This window comes from Propithecus coquereli, unplaced genomic scaffold (genome assembly GCF_000956105.1).
Source record: "Propithecus coquereli isolate 6110/MARCELLA unplaced genomic scaffold, Pcoq_1.0 Scaffold49, whole genome shotgun sequence".
In the NCBI taxonomy this organism is placed as follows: Eukaryota; Metazoa; Chordata; class Mammalia; order Primates; family Indriidae; genus Propithecus; species Propithecus coquereli.
This window is the reverse complement of record NW_012150729.1, coordinates 2,199,589-2,216,851: the sequence shown is the minus strand read 5'-3', so window position 1 is coordinate 2,216,851 and position 17,263 is coordinate 2,199,589. Positions and strand designations below refer to the sequence as shown.

Here is a 17,263-nt window from a genome sequence, read left to right as displayed (position 1 = left end):
TAAGATAGGGTCTCACTCTGTTGCCTGGGCTAGAGGTACAGTAGCATCATCACAGCTCACTGCAACCTCAAACTCCTGGGCTCAAGTGATCCCCCTGCCTCAGCTTATTTTGTATTTTTTAAGGTGGGATTTCTCATTAAGATGATTAATAATTATGTCTTTCAATTCAATCTATTTAATATTACATACAATGAAGACAGAGAAAAAGCCAATAATTACATGATGTAATACATTATAGAATTTAAACAGCACTTATGCATTCAAATATATGTGGATAAGAGGTATGCTGCAGATCCTTAGCACTTAGGAATATTTTCATATTCAAAAAGAAATCAATTTCAACCAACAAATTAATATTAATATTAATAAACCTTACCAGTTGCAGTGTCTGGTATATGAAGTTTGCTTAAGTGGTCTTTCTGTGCTTTCGCTAGCATGCATATTCTATGAAATTCTTCCTTCAGATCCCAGAAGGTCTTCTCTATATTACCCCTAAAAACAGATGAATATTTTAAAATGTAAGCCTATAACTTCAAATTTTTTTTTTCACAATTAAACTTACATAGTACCAATTATGGATAACAAAATAATTATTGAAAAGTTGGATGTTAAAAAATTTATTTTAAATTCCAGGAAAATATCCCAGAAAACAACTCTGGAGAGCCAGGCATGCAGTAAGTGATAAATCAAAAGTTTTAATACATAAATGTAGTACAGACTGGCCTATCTACTTATTCATATATCACACTGATGCTGGCTGTCTTATTCTCACATTAGAAATTTCGATGTATTGAGTTTGTTCTCTGTAAACATCTTAAATAGAGTATTAAATATTCCTCACTTTGGTGAGGTTCACATTAGGATCCATCCAATGTGGCCATAATACTTGGTCTATTGAAACAGTAGAGCTTTACAGAGTTCAGTTTTTAGACCCACTCTGCTATTAACTGTATGACTTATTTAGGTCATTTAACATATAGGACCCTTGAATTGGTCTCTTCCAGTCCTAAAAGGCTTTTTTCTTACAATTGCTAAAATGTTAAAATATATTTCAATATTTATAACTTTTAAGAGTTGACAAAAAAGGATGTAGACCTACCTTTCATGGAGTAAAGGAACGCCAAGACTCCCTGGTGAAGTTTCTTTTCTAGGAGAAGAAACCTCTTGTCTTCTTACCTTAAAGATACAAAATGGTTACCACTTTAAATTGCTTCCAAATTCAAATGAGACTGAGTTAACAGAAAACACAAAGGAAAATTTATTTATTTATCTTCCTTATTGAAAAATAAGTTGAGGCAGCTTACATACATACATACACACACACACACACACAATAGATTTTTTTTTTTCATGAGAACAATAAAGGAAAAAGGAAAATGATAGAAAGTGTGAAGACATAAAGCATTTCTGGTAACTTCTTCAATTACTATTTCCAGTGCTGGCAATTCAAGGAATTTCTCAAATTTAACTACTAATCAAAATTGCTATACTGTGATCACCAAGTACCTTATATGACCAGAAGAAACTTAAGGAAAAAAAATTTGTGTGTATGTGTTTACTTTTTTTGATACTCAGCAATAATGGCCTATATATTTAAATCAATGTCTTTATCTTTTGTTATAGATTCTTTGCTGAGAAGTGTAGTAGAGGAAGAAAGAAAGTCAAACTATAACTTTTTATCCTTTAACAAGCATTTAAAAAATTTGTAAAGATAGTGCATTATGTATTTAAGCTGTTTCAACACAAGTTCTTGCCTTTCACTCCCACCATGTGGCTTACACTGGTATTACATTTATTCTTACATTCAAAAATCAACATTAAAGAACATTGTTGCAATAATCTATGGTTTAGACTTTTAAAAAATCTTGAATCATATCTAGAAAGCTTTGTGTACTTTCAAGCTATAAACTGACAAATTCAGAGATTTGAAGAATCCTAATATTATATAGTCATAAAATATAATTCAGCCAAAACTGTAATTCTAAAACTAGTAGACATTTACCTTAGTGACTTTTAGATTTTATTTGATTAAGGTCATTGTAACTATTATTAAAATGGAAGATTTTATTTCATTGTTTCTTATCACCTGAGTACATCTGTCTTTATTCTTGCTTTTCAAAAGATTTCTTTCAGTTTCTTAGGAGTCTTATTTGTTAAGATAAAGACCTGATTTCACTTTGTTTTTCTTAAAACTATTGTCTTCTCCAATTTAAGTTATTACTCTAATTTGCCAGATTTTTCTTAATAAACACTTTAAATATATAGAGTATTATTTTACAATAGCTTGGAATTAGTAAAACTTTGACAATCCAATTTGTGATTTTATATATTATATCATCAAATTGAGGTAAAATAAAGATGATTCTTTTGTTGCATATCTGTCTGACATTTAGGGCATGCCTTATTCTGGATTAAAACTGCTTTATTGAGCTCTACAAAGCAGTGCAGTCACATCAGAAGACATTTTCACATTCACAGTTTGTTTTTAAAAGTGGTAGACAAGGTTTTTATATGGTGTTATGAGCAATTAGAACATTCAATGGATTTTAGTGTGGACTAGGAAGAAAAGCAACATTTCAAAGCTAGCCAACCAGTCAGGGCACTATAAGAATGAAAACAAACTTTTAAAAGATTATATTATTAAATTTATATCAACAAAATCAGAGAAGAGGTATATTTAGAGAACAAAAACATTTGGTATATTAAATCATAATAAAATAAGCAATTATATTAAATGAAATGATCTCACTATTTTATTAGAAGCTAGGAAGAACTAAAAAGAAGCACTCCGTAGTTTTAACCTAAAAATTAAGGTAGTTACAGAAAGTGGTAAACATGACTCTAAAGTCCTGATTTTGACATAAACTAGGAATGATTGTTTCTGAGGTTAAAGAAGCATTAAAAACTAATGAGGATGAGGAGGGGTGAAGGAAAAGGTAGGAAAAGAATGATAAGCTTTTGTTTGGCTTGTTAAATAATTGGCGCCAACTTACTTTTATGATGTTTGGATTTGATAACTAGAGTGGGTGAATTTATTGAGAAAAGATTCCTTGGGTGTAAAAAGGGAGGATTTACTTACTAAGGAATTTCTATGAAGTATCTAAATAAAGGTCTTTAGTTTTTTGGGGTTAGGAACACAGCTGTGCTTACTATTATTTTGTTTTTATTGTTATTGAAGAAAAGTATTAGGGACTGTACTAAGCAATATACTGTACCTTCTATCATTCACACCAAATACATCTGCTAATATATTTCAAATAAAAAATATGAGTCCCCATTACCCAGAAAAATTTTCAAAAAGGGACCTATTAACATGTTAGTTGAAAAATAAAGGCAAGCAGTATTCTGACAGATGTTTGAAGTAGGGTTTATTTAGATGGGTACAACATGTTAACGCTATTTCCCATTATAGCAGTCTGATGTAACTTTCTGAAAACAATCATTAATTTTTCAACAGATTTAGGATTAGTATAGTCAATGGCAATTTCAACACTTTTCCAAGAAACTCGAACTTTCTTTTCAATGATTTATCTTACCTAATGAAGATTAATCAGTTTGTTTAGCATCTCAGAGTGTAAGTAAACATTAGAAAGAGATAACTTGTGTTTTTCTTTCTTTTCTCAAATATTACTCAAGTGGGCTCTGAACTGCAGGAAACTGAAGTTATTGTAACTTCAAATAAGAAAGCAGGGGAATTTTGAACATTATATTTTAGGAGACTTTAAGCATTAAAATCATTCAAGAAATGAATTTATTGTGAGGTAGTAAAACTTAAAATACTTAACATCATAAACCGTTCCCAGTGCTAGTTTAGAAATGCCAAACTTGTGTAATGAATGCTGAAACAAGAGTTTTACACATCATACTTTTCATATACACTTCCAGTGTGTCACTGGATAAGTCATTCAACTAAATCTATTGAGATAAACCCATCTGAAACTGTTGAAAGATGTATAATGTTTCCTTAAATTTCCTCTTAAACGCAATGGGAGAATTTTGATTTAGTATAAATCAGTCTAAGCGTCTCATAGACGGATATTATATAAAAAATATATATTCAAGGGCCAGTTGAATATGCACTGATATTTAGGAAGGAGAAAAAATAAGTGACTAATATTTCTTTAATAATTCATTACTTTTAATGCAAAGATACGAGAACACGTTTTTGTGTTACATTGTAGGATACGTTAGACATCAATCTCTCAAAGAAAAAAATGTGTATTTTCCCTAACATCTGCCTTTGTTATAGTTGGTACTAAAAGTGAAAGTATTTCATTCCTTTTATAAAATAATTTTTTTTTGAGATAAGGTCTCACTCTGTCCAGTGGATCCTCCTGCCTCAGCCTCCCAAGTAGCTAAGACTACAGGTGTGCGCCAACACACCCAGCTAATTTTCATTTTATTTTCTGTAGCAACAAGGTTTTGCTATGTTGTCCAGGCTGGTCGTGAACTCCTGGCCTCAAATTATCCTCCTGCCTTGGCCTCCCAAAACACTGAGATCACAGCATAAGCCACTGCACCTGGCCTCAAAATAATTTGAAAAATACAGAAAAGCAATGAAAAATTTTCATTTGGAATCATTTTTCTCAAAAATTTTAAGCAATTAAAGTCAATAAAATTAAATTGAATTACGGAATTTTTAAAGATAATACTGACTAAACTGATTAATACAATGTATATTTTATCATATGTGAGAAATCTCAACTTTAAAAGGCAGTAAAAAGGAGGTAAGTTTTCAATGATATATATCTGAACTACAGCGATGCCTATCATTTCACTGCAGTGTTCATATCAAAGACTACCTCTAAACTTTAGTTGGAATCCTTGCATGTAAAAGGAATATTTATTCTTAGGTGGTTTAGGCAACTGAGTGGGGTCAATATTTTATTTAACTTCTGGATGAGGCTCGATAGTATTATGCTTTTAAAACAGAAAAGAAAACTATGTATGCTCTTACCTGGAAAAATGTAAACCAAGAAATAAGCCAAGGTGAGATGGGATGGATTGGTAGAGGGAATATAAACTGTGGAATAGTTATAAATATTAGCTTGATAAAATTCATTAAAGAAAAAGGAAAAATGAGCAGCGGAAAAAGAACATGAAAAAAAGATTCACTTATCACTTAGATTTTTTGAAATCTAAGAATGAAATGTTAAAGGAGAAACTGAGGTTGAATATTATCAGTTTTTTATATATTGAGACAAAAGATATTATGGAGAAGTTACGCATTGGATATGGTTGAATTAGGGAGAAAGAGAAGGACTGAGGGAAAAGATTAAGGTAGAAAACAGGACCAAAAAATTGTAAAAAGAGATTTGATAAGAATAAATAGAACAGCATAGTAACTTAAGAGTTTGAAGACAAAAGGTAAAAAAAAGATACAAGGAAATTGTATTTAATCTATTAGAATTTATGGCCATGTGAAATCTATGGTTCTCTCACCCTCATTAACATTCCTGAAAATCTAGCAAAGTAAGAGAAACACAAATCCTAGGAGCCTTGTCTGTCCTACATGATACAGTGTGCTAGGCAAACCTACTGCCAGTGCGGGAACAACTCCAGGGCAAAATGGGATCATCCCAGAGTTCTGAAGGAAGTGGCAAGAAAATAAACAATATAAAGATAAAATTAAACACCCCAATTACTTCCAAGTTCTTTATAGGGTCCTGGTTTAACTTAAATCTCCCCCAAATCTCTATCAATTCAGTGCTAAAATAAAAAATATATTTTTAAAAATTAAAATCCTTTATCAGTACTGCCACAATTACTGCAATTTCAATTCTATCTACTGAAGTTAATTTGAAGTAGAGTGAGATTAATATTTTCCTACTATCTATCTTTTAAGTCTTTCACTTTGTATTAAGTACCTTTTGCATATAAATTTATTTTCTCAAAAGGTAGAAATATTTAATTGTGGGATGTTTTTTCATACAAAATGGAAAGTGTATAACTTAAATGACCAATTTAAATAAGTAAGGTTTCTCATACTCCCTTTACTCCTTCCCCAAACACTACATCTAGAATGAACTGACTAGGGAAAATCCTCTTTAACCACACATTTAGTATTATAACATTACCATGATGAACAGAAGATATCTTCTTGGAAACAGGTATTATGTAAGCAATTTGCATGTATTACTTAACTTAAGCCACAAACCTTGTGAATTAAATACTTAATTGTGATTTTAAAGTTTGCTCTGGCAAGATCAAATAACCTATATTTGCCTATAAGCCTATAGTCCAGTAGGTGGAGTAGCTGTGATTAGAAGACAAGCCTTTCTGCCCCAGCTTTTAACTCCTCAGCCATAGTGCTTGGCTGTTAGAGAAGCTAAGTTAGTACAGTTATCCAGCATTGGGAGGGAGATAATGGATGGCAACATTTATATAATGCACAAAGGAAAATGAATTTTAAGATTCTAAAATCTGCCTGTCATACAATAAAAAACATATTTCTTACAGAGAAGTAGTTATAGACCAAGTTTTGATTTTTAAATATTGCCTGGGGCAGGGACCTTTGGTATGGCAATTTTTTTGTGTGTGTTCAAGGATATAGATATAGGATATACAATACAAATAGAAATTTACATCCAAAAAGAACTTACTCAAGTTCTGCCAAACCAGCCACTTGTTGACATAGGCAATTTGGCAATAGTTTCTTAGACAAAATTTCATAGTTAATTTCTTAATACTTAATATAGAAGTTAAGCATTTGACGAAGTATGACAACGGATGGAGTACCTTACTGTTAATTAATTCTATCCTCTCTCACAACTTCCTTCCTGTCTCCCCAACTATCTTTTAATAGAAGACTGGGCATAGTTACAGTAGCTGATAAAGTCTTTGTCTAATAATTTTAGTATGTTGGTCATCTCAGGGTTGGTATCTGTTCCCTTGTAACTGGGTCACATTTTCTAGGTTCTTTATACTTCGAGTGATTTTGGACCATACCCCAAACATTGTAACTATCATGTTACGGAGATTTTACGTTACATGGTGGTGAATGGTGTTGGTGATTTTGTTTTTACAGGCAATTAACTTGGGTAGCCCAGACTCTAAACTGTCACTGCTATAGAGAGCGGCAGCTCAGATCTCAGTTCAGTCCTTTAAGACTGCTTTTATTTATTTATTTATTTTTTTGAGACAGAGTCTCACTATGTTACCCGGGCTAGAGTGCCGTGGCATCATCCTAGCTCACAGCAACCTCAAACTGCTGGGCTCAAGCGATCCTCCTGCCTCAGCCTCCCGAGTAGCTGGGACTACAGGCATGTGCCACCATGCCCGGCTAATTTTTTCTATATATTTTTAGTTGTCCAATTAATTTCTTTCTAATTTTAGTAGAGACGGGGTCTCGCTCTTGCTCAGGCTGGTTTTGAACTCCTGAGCTCAAACAATCCGCCCGCCTCGGCCTCCCAGAGAGCTAGGATTACAGGCGTGAGCCACCGCGCCCGGCTTTAAGACTGCTTTTAATTAGTCCTGCTAACTTGGGGACAGCCAGAGGCTGTGTTTAAACACAGAATTTAGGGTTCTTGTTCTTTGAGGCTCCTTCCCTCACTCTCTGGTGACCATGGTTACTCTGGGCTCATTCTCCTTCCTGGTTCTTCCAGTCAGAATGATAGTGGGCTTTCTACTGGAATTTCTACCACTGCTATGCCCCCACTACAACTGTGGCCACCACCAGGACAAAATGACAGAAAAATGGGAATGCATTCTGAGCCAGCTACTTGCTCCATATTTTTTACTCCCCTCCAAAATATGCAAAATTTGGTCTCCACTGTCTTCAGATAGTCTTTTTTTTTGTATGTTGCCTAGAGTTTATAATTGTTATTTGTAGAAGACTGGTTTGTTAGGTGCTCGCTCCTCCACAATGGAACCTGAACCCCTAAACATTGGTGTTTTATCCTTCCATTCCTCTGAGATTTCACCATGATTTTCCAGAGATGTCTTATTCATCAATCCAATGGCTTTTTCTAAAGCTCTCATTCTGCTTAATTTGGCATCTCATTTGGCAGTATTTCACACTATTGACCAGTTTCTCTTTGAAACTTTTTTTGGCTACCAGTATGACATTTCTTCTAAAGTTTTGTTATTTTCTTTCTTTTCTTTTTCTTTTTTTTCAAGACAGGGTCTTACTCTGTCACCCGGGATAGAGTACAGTGGTGTTATCATAGGTCACTGCAACCTACAACTCCTGGGTTCAAGGAATCCTTCTGCTTTAGCCTCCTGATTAGCCTGGACTACAGGTACATGCCACCATGCCTGGCAAATTAAACATTTTTTTTTTTTTCTGTAGAGATGGGTCTTGCTATGTTGCCCAGGCTGGTCTTAAACTCCTAGCCTTAAATGATTCTCCCACTCTGGCCTCTCAAAGTGCTGGGATTATAGGCATGAGCCACCATGGCTGGCCAGGTATTTTCATTGGTCCCTCTTCTCCCTAGGTCACAAACATGGACATCCTCTAAGGTTCAAAGCTGGGTGCATTGCTCTTTCCTCATTATATACCTTTCTTTAGATAAATCATTCACTGAGTATTCATCTCCTAAAGTCTGTTATCTTCAGACCCAGACTCTCTCTTAATAGCCATTGCCAAGTTGCAATCTGTCCTATTCATTTTCACTTGTTCTCGTGTCTACTCTAGACCACAAAGTTTTAAAACAAATGTAACCATTTTTTCCTCAAATCTGGTTCATACTTCTAATTTCCATTTCCCTTTTTTAATGTAAGGTAATTCTTCTTAGCATCAAACAATCCTAGGGCAGGAGAAATCCTAAAGAAACTTAGATTAGGCTCTCTTGGAGTAGCAAAGTTCAAAATAAAACTGGGGTCCCACCAACTTTTGTTTTGCCAAGAAAGAACTCAGTAAAAACAACTAACTATCCAGATCTAGTAGTATCTTATTCATGTCAAAGATGAATGGATATTTATCAAAAAAAGTAAGAAGGAGAGTTTTAGATCCAGCTTTATAAGAAAGTTACCACTTTATCCTCAGGATAAGATGAGAAGAAAGGGCTGGGGACAGGAATAAGGATTCTCAGGCTATAGCATAGGTAAAAAGGAGGGAGGAGAGAATGTTCAATCTGCAGCAGCAAGAAGGAAAGCAAGGAGCTTTGCTGCAGCCATTTGGCCATCCAGCGGGAATACTATCCAGATGCTACTTCTAGGGAATATAGACAAGTCGGTGGCCCCCTGTGGTATTATTAGGATGAAATGTAGAGGGAAATATGTTACCTTTATTTGTGAAGAGCAATAAGGGGTAAAAATAACAGTGGGTAAACTCATCAGATATGGAATTACTTAGAGGAAACTGAGTTGGAAGGTAAAAATCACAGTACTACCGATAAACACAATAGGAAAGAGAAAACAAAACATACCTACCTTACAATTATTTTGTTTCCAAAATGGACTTATCAGGGAAGGAAAAAAAATCACAGGTTAATGACAGAATTGTAGGAACTACTTTATAATAGTTTTATTAGGAATATACAATATGTATCTTAGAGCAAAAATATATGGAAAGATGACTAACCAGCAAAAAAAAAAAAAAAAAAAAATCTTTCAGGGAAAAAGTCAGCTTTCATAACATAGCAAGACTGCCTAGGCAAGCAACAGACAGGTTCAGAGAGTGTAACATATTAAGTGTAAATGAAATATTAGGTGAGATGTCCCCTCTTCTACCCCCAAATTCTAGGAATATCTTAGAGGGGACCACAAATTTAATAAAAGGATGTTAAGATACAACATTGGGAAAAGTGTTAACTAAAGATCCTGTAGTTAAAGCTAAGTGGTATTCTTACTGGTTTCAGATCCTATATACATTCTTGTGCCTTTAAAAATTACCACACAGAGTATATATTGTAGCACTTTACAGGTGTAGGGTTTTATGGAACATACTAGGAAACATATCAGGTAGATCTCTGCTACCACACTGTCTTTTTAACAAATTAGAGTCAAGATTCAGAGTTTGTTCTAGACTTAATATAATAGGTATAAATAAATAACCAGGAGCAATTTACAAGTATCATGATTTAAAGCATGAAGATGTAAAATAACTAGTTATCCAATAAATGTGAAAAGGACTGATGAGCAAGCGCTATTACCTCCACCTACAAATAAAGATTCCTGAGGAGAGGCTAGAGTATTCTTAGAGCATGAAATTTTTTCAGTAGGAAGCAAATAACTTACTGAGAAAAAGGCAACATGACTTTTTCTAACAGGAAAGAAAATGTTTCCCTCTCAAAGAGCAGGCATGTTTACTGTTTGCTATAAAATGGTGGATTCTCCAAGCTCAATATTCCTCTCCTTTAAGGCAACCCATTGCATGTATGCATCATCTGGGTCTATTTGTGTCACCTCCCAGGCAGGACCAATGCAAATATGATGTTCTTGCTGCTTGCTCTACTGTGAATAATAAAGTCCCTTTTCTCTGATCTAGTCTTTAACTGGCCCACCCAGTAGCCTGTAAGTAGGTAAAAATCAAATCCCAGAGCCCGACATCCTTGAAGTCAACTACTGTCACAATATTATTAGGATGTTATTTGCATTTTTTATTGTGTTGGCACTTACACTGGTGATGCAAAAGCAATGGCAAGTAAAACTGCTGGTGCCTGTGCATGACTAAGGCCATGGCACCAAACCGTAGTCACTGTATTCTTCAGTGCCACACACTGAGTAAAACAAATGCAAAAACAAACCAGTTTCAGCTAAGAATGTCCTTAATAAGGCAGTAAAAATTACTAATTTTATTGAATTTTGATCCCAATTTAACATCCTTTTAATATTTTGTGTGACAAAATGGAAGTATGAATACTTCTGCTGCATACTGAAGTACAGTGGTTGTCTTGGGGAAAAGCACTTGTGCAATTGTTTGAGTTGCAAGCTGAGCTAGTCGTTTTTTTTTAATGGAATGCCACTTTCACTTGAAAGAATGACTGACATCCGAGCTATGGTTGGTCAGTTTCCCAAGAGCAAATGAAGTTAGCCTGTCACTTTAAGGAAAACAACTGACAAGATTTGTTTTCAATGATAAAATATGAGCTTTCAAGTGAAAATTAAAATTTGAGAAAACCTGTACCTGTCACAGTAAGCTTGACAGCTGCCCAACATTTAAGACTTTTCTGATGAGATCAGTCATGATGTTAAATGTGATTTTAAAATATTATATAATAAAATAAGTCAACATTTGGAAGATCTGCATAACTCAGGGAATCAGTATTTTCCAGATGACCAATTCATGTTACAAAATCATACACATGTAAGAGATACATTCGAAGTACAAGACAAACTAAGCAGAAAAGTTCACTGATGTGGTTTCAGATTCCATACTGTAGCTAACATTTTAAAAACTGCTACTTATCAAGTTTTGGTATAGTATCAAAGAAGAAAATCCACGATTGCTAAAAAAGCTATTAAAATGCTCTTCCACTTTCCAACTACGTTAATCTACACGAGGCTGGATTTTTATTATATAATTCAACCAAAAAAAAAATCACAACAGATTGAATGCAGAAGCATTTCAAAACACTGAATAAACCAAATACCTTCAAAACAGATTTTGAGAACTTTTAGGATAACAGATTATAATACAATAATAAGGGACACTAGATTGTTTGGGAAGTACTATAATTTGGATGTTTGGACCCTCCAAATCTCATGTTGAAGTTTGATCCCCAATGTTGGAGGTGGGGCCTATTGGTAGGTATTTGGTCATGAGATGGATCCCTCATGAATAGATTAATCATCTCCCTGGGGGAGGGAGTGAGTTCTCCCGCTCTATTAATTCCCGAGAGAGCTAGTTGTTAAAAGAGTCTAGCATCCTCCCCCACCACTCTTGCTTCCTCTCTTGCCATGTGATCTCTGTATACACTGGTTCTCCTTCATGTTCTGCCAGGAGAGGAAGCAGCCTGTGACCCTCACCAAATGTACATGGCCAATCTTGAACAATATATTTTTTCCTTAGAGTTCGTGATTTTTTTTTTTTTTTTTGAGACAGAGTCTTGCTCTGTCACCTTGACAACAGTGCAATAGGCATCATCATCACTCACTGCAACCTCCATCTCTTGGGCTCAAGCGGTCCTCTTACCTCAGCCTCCTGAGTAGCTGGGACTAAAGACGCATGCCACCATGTCCGGCTAACTTTTTTTCTATTTTTAGTAGAGACAGGGTCTTGCTCTTGCTCAGGCTGGTCTCAAACTTCTGAGCTCATGTGATCCTCCTGTCTTGGCCTCCCAGAGTGCTAGGATTACAGGCGTGAGCCACCACACCTGGCCGAGTTTGTGATATCTTTATTATAACACTTTGGAAAAGGCTCTAAATGAACTGATCGAAGACAATTTTTTTCCTTCTAATTACTATTCTACCAGAAAGTCTATAAACAAAGACTAGTCTCCAAAGAAGAGAATACAGAAGAAATTATATATAAAAAGAGGGTATATACCATCAGTCTCTAGAAACAAAACCAAGGAGAATGGGACATTTGCTGACTGAGAAGGTAAGGGTTCCCTGAGGTGCTATAGAAAAATACATGTTTTTCTGCAGTTCTCTGTAAGCCCTAGCCTAGGTTGGCATGTGTGATTATACAGTGTGCATAATCACCATCTCTGTCTAATCAAAGATGAAAAGAAAGAGACTAGCATAAAAAGAATACAGGGACACATTTTTTAAAAGTTGAGTAGTAAACATAAGCAGTCAAATTTATTTCAAGTTCCTCTCTTAGAAAAAGTGCTATGTGTAAACCAGATTTGACTTTCCTACAGAAATCACTTGGTAGTTACATGTCTTGACTAAAGGTTAATTTTTAACTTTTGTTCAAAATGATGACAAACGTATTTATCATATACCTGTAAATTATACTCTATTTTAAAGCTTTTACACTTGATCTTAGCCAAAAGGCCGAGAAGCGATATTTTAAAGCTTTTACAGTGGATATAAAACCAGGTATCTGGACAATATATCACAGCTTAACAAATATAGTTTAAGAGACTTGCAATAGAAAAAGTATCTGGAGTGTTGAGAGAAGCTATGGGGGCCCAAAATTCAGATGGAGATCCCTTAGTGGGAGCTGCATCTTAAGTCCCAAGTATATGAGATATGAACAGTGCAAGGATGGGGATGCCATGTAAGACCTAGATCGTGAGACCAGGATTTTATAAGCTAGGAAAGGCCAGAAAGCAGAACAGAGTTCAAGCTCATAACACTGTTTTACAAAACTGCCATACGTAATAACTTAAGGAACACACCACAGGTAAATGCTGCTCACTGAAGGACTGTCTATGATAAACTAACAAATAGGTAGGAAGCACTCTCTTCTGAAGCAATGATTGTGTTATTTAAAAATGGTTATGGTAAATGAAAGTTCTCATTCAAAACCCTCAGTTTTAGCTTTCAGTTTATATAATGTTCTCCAAAGTGACTTGGAATAATATTTTGTTACTGTCTAGAAATTACCCTTTTTCCATCAAAATCTTGTAGAAAATTTATGTATCTATACACACATAACCAAGATAAAGGCAAATAAGAACATGTCTTCTTTCCCTACTTGAACTAAATTTTGATTCCTGCTCAAGCCTACCTTCAGTTCTCCAGGAATTTTAACTTTTAAATTAAGATCCTATATGTGTAGGGGGGAGGTGGGAGGAGGGGACGGTTATATGCATACACAAAGAGTGCAATGCGCACCATCCGAGGGATGGACACACTTGAAAGTCAGACTTGGAGGGGGGGTGGGTAAGGGCAACACATATAACCTAAACATCTGTACCCCCATAATATGCTGAAAAAAAAAAAAAGATCCTATATGTGCCATAAAATTATAATTAGGATTTCACTTTGTCATATAATTAGGACTTCGCATTGTTTCATAAAGCTTGCTAATTGCTTTGGGTCTCCAAATCTTTGTTTTCCCAACCAGACTATAGTTCCTTAAAGAGGATGGATGTGGTCTTACTTTTTTTTTTGTATTTCTGTCAATGACTAGCAAGGCTGGGCTAATAAGGGTTCAATAAATACTTCTTGTCTAAGTGATTGACAAATGAATTTTTAGACATCAGCTTTCTTCAAATATGTCAGAACTTCTATATTTACTTGCAATTGCCAGGTATGGCACATCTTATTTCCTCAATGTTAGCACTGATGGCAGCTCCACAGCTACATCACTGTTTCACTATTCTAAACCTACAAAATCTTTCCTGCTCTTCAAAGCGATGATATCTGCTGATCTAATCACAATGATAGCTATATTTGAAATCTGCAAACTGTTTAACTGACACCTTATATTACCAACTGTACTGGTTGTATTTTTAAGTTTTTGATTAACTCAAATGAAAAAACAAAGACATATATAAAGCATAAATTAGACATATATAGAGAAATTCAGAAATGAAGCATAAAATCAGCTATTTGAACACAAGAACACATGACCTCTACTTAAATAGTTAAAAGTTCAAAGAAACTCCTATGTTTACTTCATATTTTGGATTCTAGAATCTGAAATAACTGAAATAATGTCAATTTTGATTATTTAATCAAGAATTTAAGCCAGAAGACAGGGATAATATCTCTTTGTTCTCCGGTGGTTGGTAGTGTCAGGTACACAGCAGGAATTCAGAATTATTGAATGAATGAAGAAAAACAATTTACCAATATCACAAAATTCTTTTTTGTGTTCTATATCATTGCTCTCTACATATTTTCTTGCATCAAAACACTCCAGAATTTTGTATAACTCTCCACCAAAACAAAAAGTGGGATAGAAAGAGGGGGGGCAAACAATTTCTTTCAAACTCTAGACACTTAAGATAATATTTAGTTTGACAAGTGAACTACATCCCAGAAGCAAATTCTATAAAAATCTAATTTCCAAGATTATAAAAATAACTCAGTACATTATAAACCTGTTTTTTAAAAAAGTGAATTAAACAATGACAATTTATAGTTTTGTATTTGTTATTTTATAAATAAAAAATTGTCATTTGAATAATTACTGCTATCAGACATAAGTTACTATGTTGGACAATGTTCTGAGAACAAGAGATGAATAGTCTTTGTCAAGAATAAGTGTATGCATTTTTGTGTTATTTGATTTCCTATCTACACATATTTTCGATTTTTAAAATTGGTTATAAAAAAGAATTAGTAACAACATGCAACAGTTTCTTGGTTCTCTAAGCATTGCTCAGCTATTCTCTTCTGGAAAGTCTATGTTTGTATTAGAATTTTTGAAATTGTTCTTAAGTTGATAGGCTATGCTATTTCTTTTCTCTAAAATTAATAATGATAGGATTCAGGAAGTTAAAATTCACTATTAATTTCTGCCAAGTTCCCTTACCTGTCATCAATATTTAACAAATGGTGAATTAAATATCAGCCTCCCACCCCACCTCTTGATCATTTGGTACTCTCTTCTGTATACCACAAACAATCTACAGTATCTGTGTTGCTTTTAAAATATATCTATAAAAATTTGATACTCATCTCTTCAAGAGGTGCAGCTTAATTCCTTGCTCCTGGAGCACTTAGTGGCTCACTTTTAATGAGCAAAATAAAGTAGAAGTGAAGGTATGTGACTTGAGATCAGGTCGTAGAAAGCATCTTTCTCTCTCTCTTGGATCACTTACTTTGAGGGAAGTCAGCTGCCAGATTTTAACGGGAGGCCCACCTGGAAAGGCCGCCTGCCAACAGTCATGTAAGTGCACCATCGTGGAAGTGGATCCTCCAACCACAGTCAAGCCTTCAGATGACTGCAGTCCTAGCCCACATCCTGACTTCAACAACAAGAGAAATCCTGGGTCAGGACCACCCAGCTAAGTCACTCCTGAATTTCTGACTCACAGAAACTGAGATAAATATTTGTTTGTTTTAAGCCATTAAGTTTTGGAGTAAGTTTGGAGTAATTTGTTATATGATAGATAATGCAAAAGATTGGGCTAACTCCCGTGGTATACAAGGGGTAAAACTCAGGTTTTCCATTAAACCAAGTACTTCCTTCCCTAATGTATCCAAACTATAAGCGGAGTCCTAAGGCTCATCTTAGGCCTGAGCCATGATACAGGCTATTTTGTCTTGACCTCTTTCTGTCTCTTCTAGGAGTCAAAAAACTCTTGCATGGTTTTTGTGTAGGAATAACATGAACGAGACTGAACTATAAATTTCATGTTTCTTAAGTAAAATTTTCTACAAGGGGCTCTTGCTCCTTCACATATCCCACTTTCTTCTACTTTACATTTCATTTTCCAGGGCAGCTACAGTTGCCATTTGACAAAATGTCCACAAGTCTTTCCCCTCTCAAATATCCTAACAAAACAAAATCCTAAACAAAACAAATAGTCTAAAGAAAACAAATCCTCAAACCACCCACCAAACAGAAGGAAAAAAGGACTGTGGGTGGTTAGTAGTAGCTTCCTTCTGTTACTGGTTCAAAGCATTACTATTAGCTTATTAATTCATTACAGCAGCTAGGCCAATTGACTGGGAATGTGGTTTCTAGAAATAGATTAGTTTTTCAGAAGACCAATAATATTAAAGTATACTGAAAAAAGAAAAAAAATCATACCATCACCTTAACCATTTCTGTATAATGCCTTCTAGTTCTCATCCATGTAAATGTATACTTTTACAAAATTGCAACCAACCAGTACAAATTATTTTTCATTTTGGAAAAAACTTAATATAACCAAACTATTCAAAGTTCTTTAGGAAAGGATTTTACCTGTAGTAGCTAAGAGTGAATTTAATTATAACTTACTAAGTATAGGTCAACACATATGCCAATGGAAAAGATTTCAATTTCAATTGCTTGATTGACCACATTTTTTTTCTAAATTAGGCCTAATTTTTTACACTGAACATATAGCCAGCTCTCAAATATTCAATACATCTAATTTATCTGTTCTTTTAGAATATATATCCTTTTCTCTTTCATCCTTTATATATTTAGTGCTCATTAGTACTTTGGCTAGAGATATAGAAAGGAAGAAAAGAGAGCTGAAATACATGGCAGTTAATTTTTATGTTTATTAAATGGTTATAAGAAGATTGAATTGATGAGCTATTCAAAGTATAAAAATGTGGCTATCACATAACCTTTCCCCTACTAGTAAAGATTATTAAGAGAACTCATTGAATTTAGATTCACTCCTTACTCGGAGCTTTATTCCTCACTTGGAGCTTTTCCTCTTATTGTCTGTCCACAAATACAGTTATAACTGATGCAACATTATTAATTCTTTGGAAATAAGCTATTTCTGACATGTTACTTAAACTTAATTTCAGC

At 34.5% G+C, this 17,263-nt stretch overlaps 1 protein-coding gene across 1 annotated transcript in view; it reads right to left on the bottom strand.

The window, feature by feature from the left end:
• The window catches only part of LOC105819541 (TRAF family member-associated NF-kappa-B activator-like), an 82,752-nt gene that overhangs the window by 1,105 nt on the left and 64,384 nt on the right, over positions 1–17,263 (bottom strand). The window contains exons 5-6 of the mRNA XM_012655815.1: positions 1,100–1,176; positions 377–492 (exon numbers count right to left, since the gene is read on the bottom strand). Of these exons, the coding sequence (XP_012511269.1) occupies positions 377–492; positions 1,100–1,176 (193 nt within the window). The remainder of the gene's footprint in view (positions 1–376; positions 493–1,099; positions 1,177–17,263) is intronic.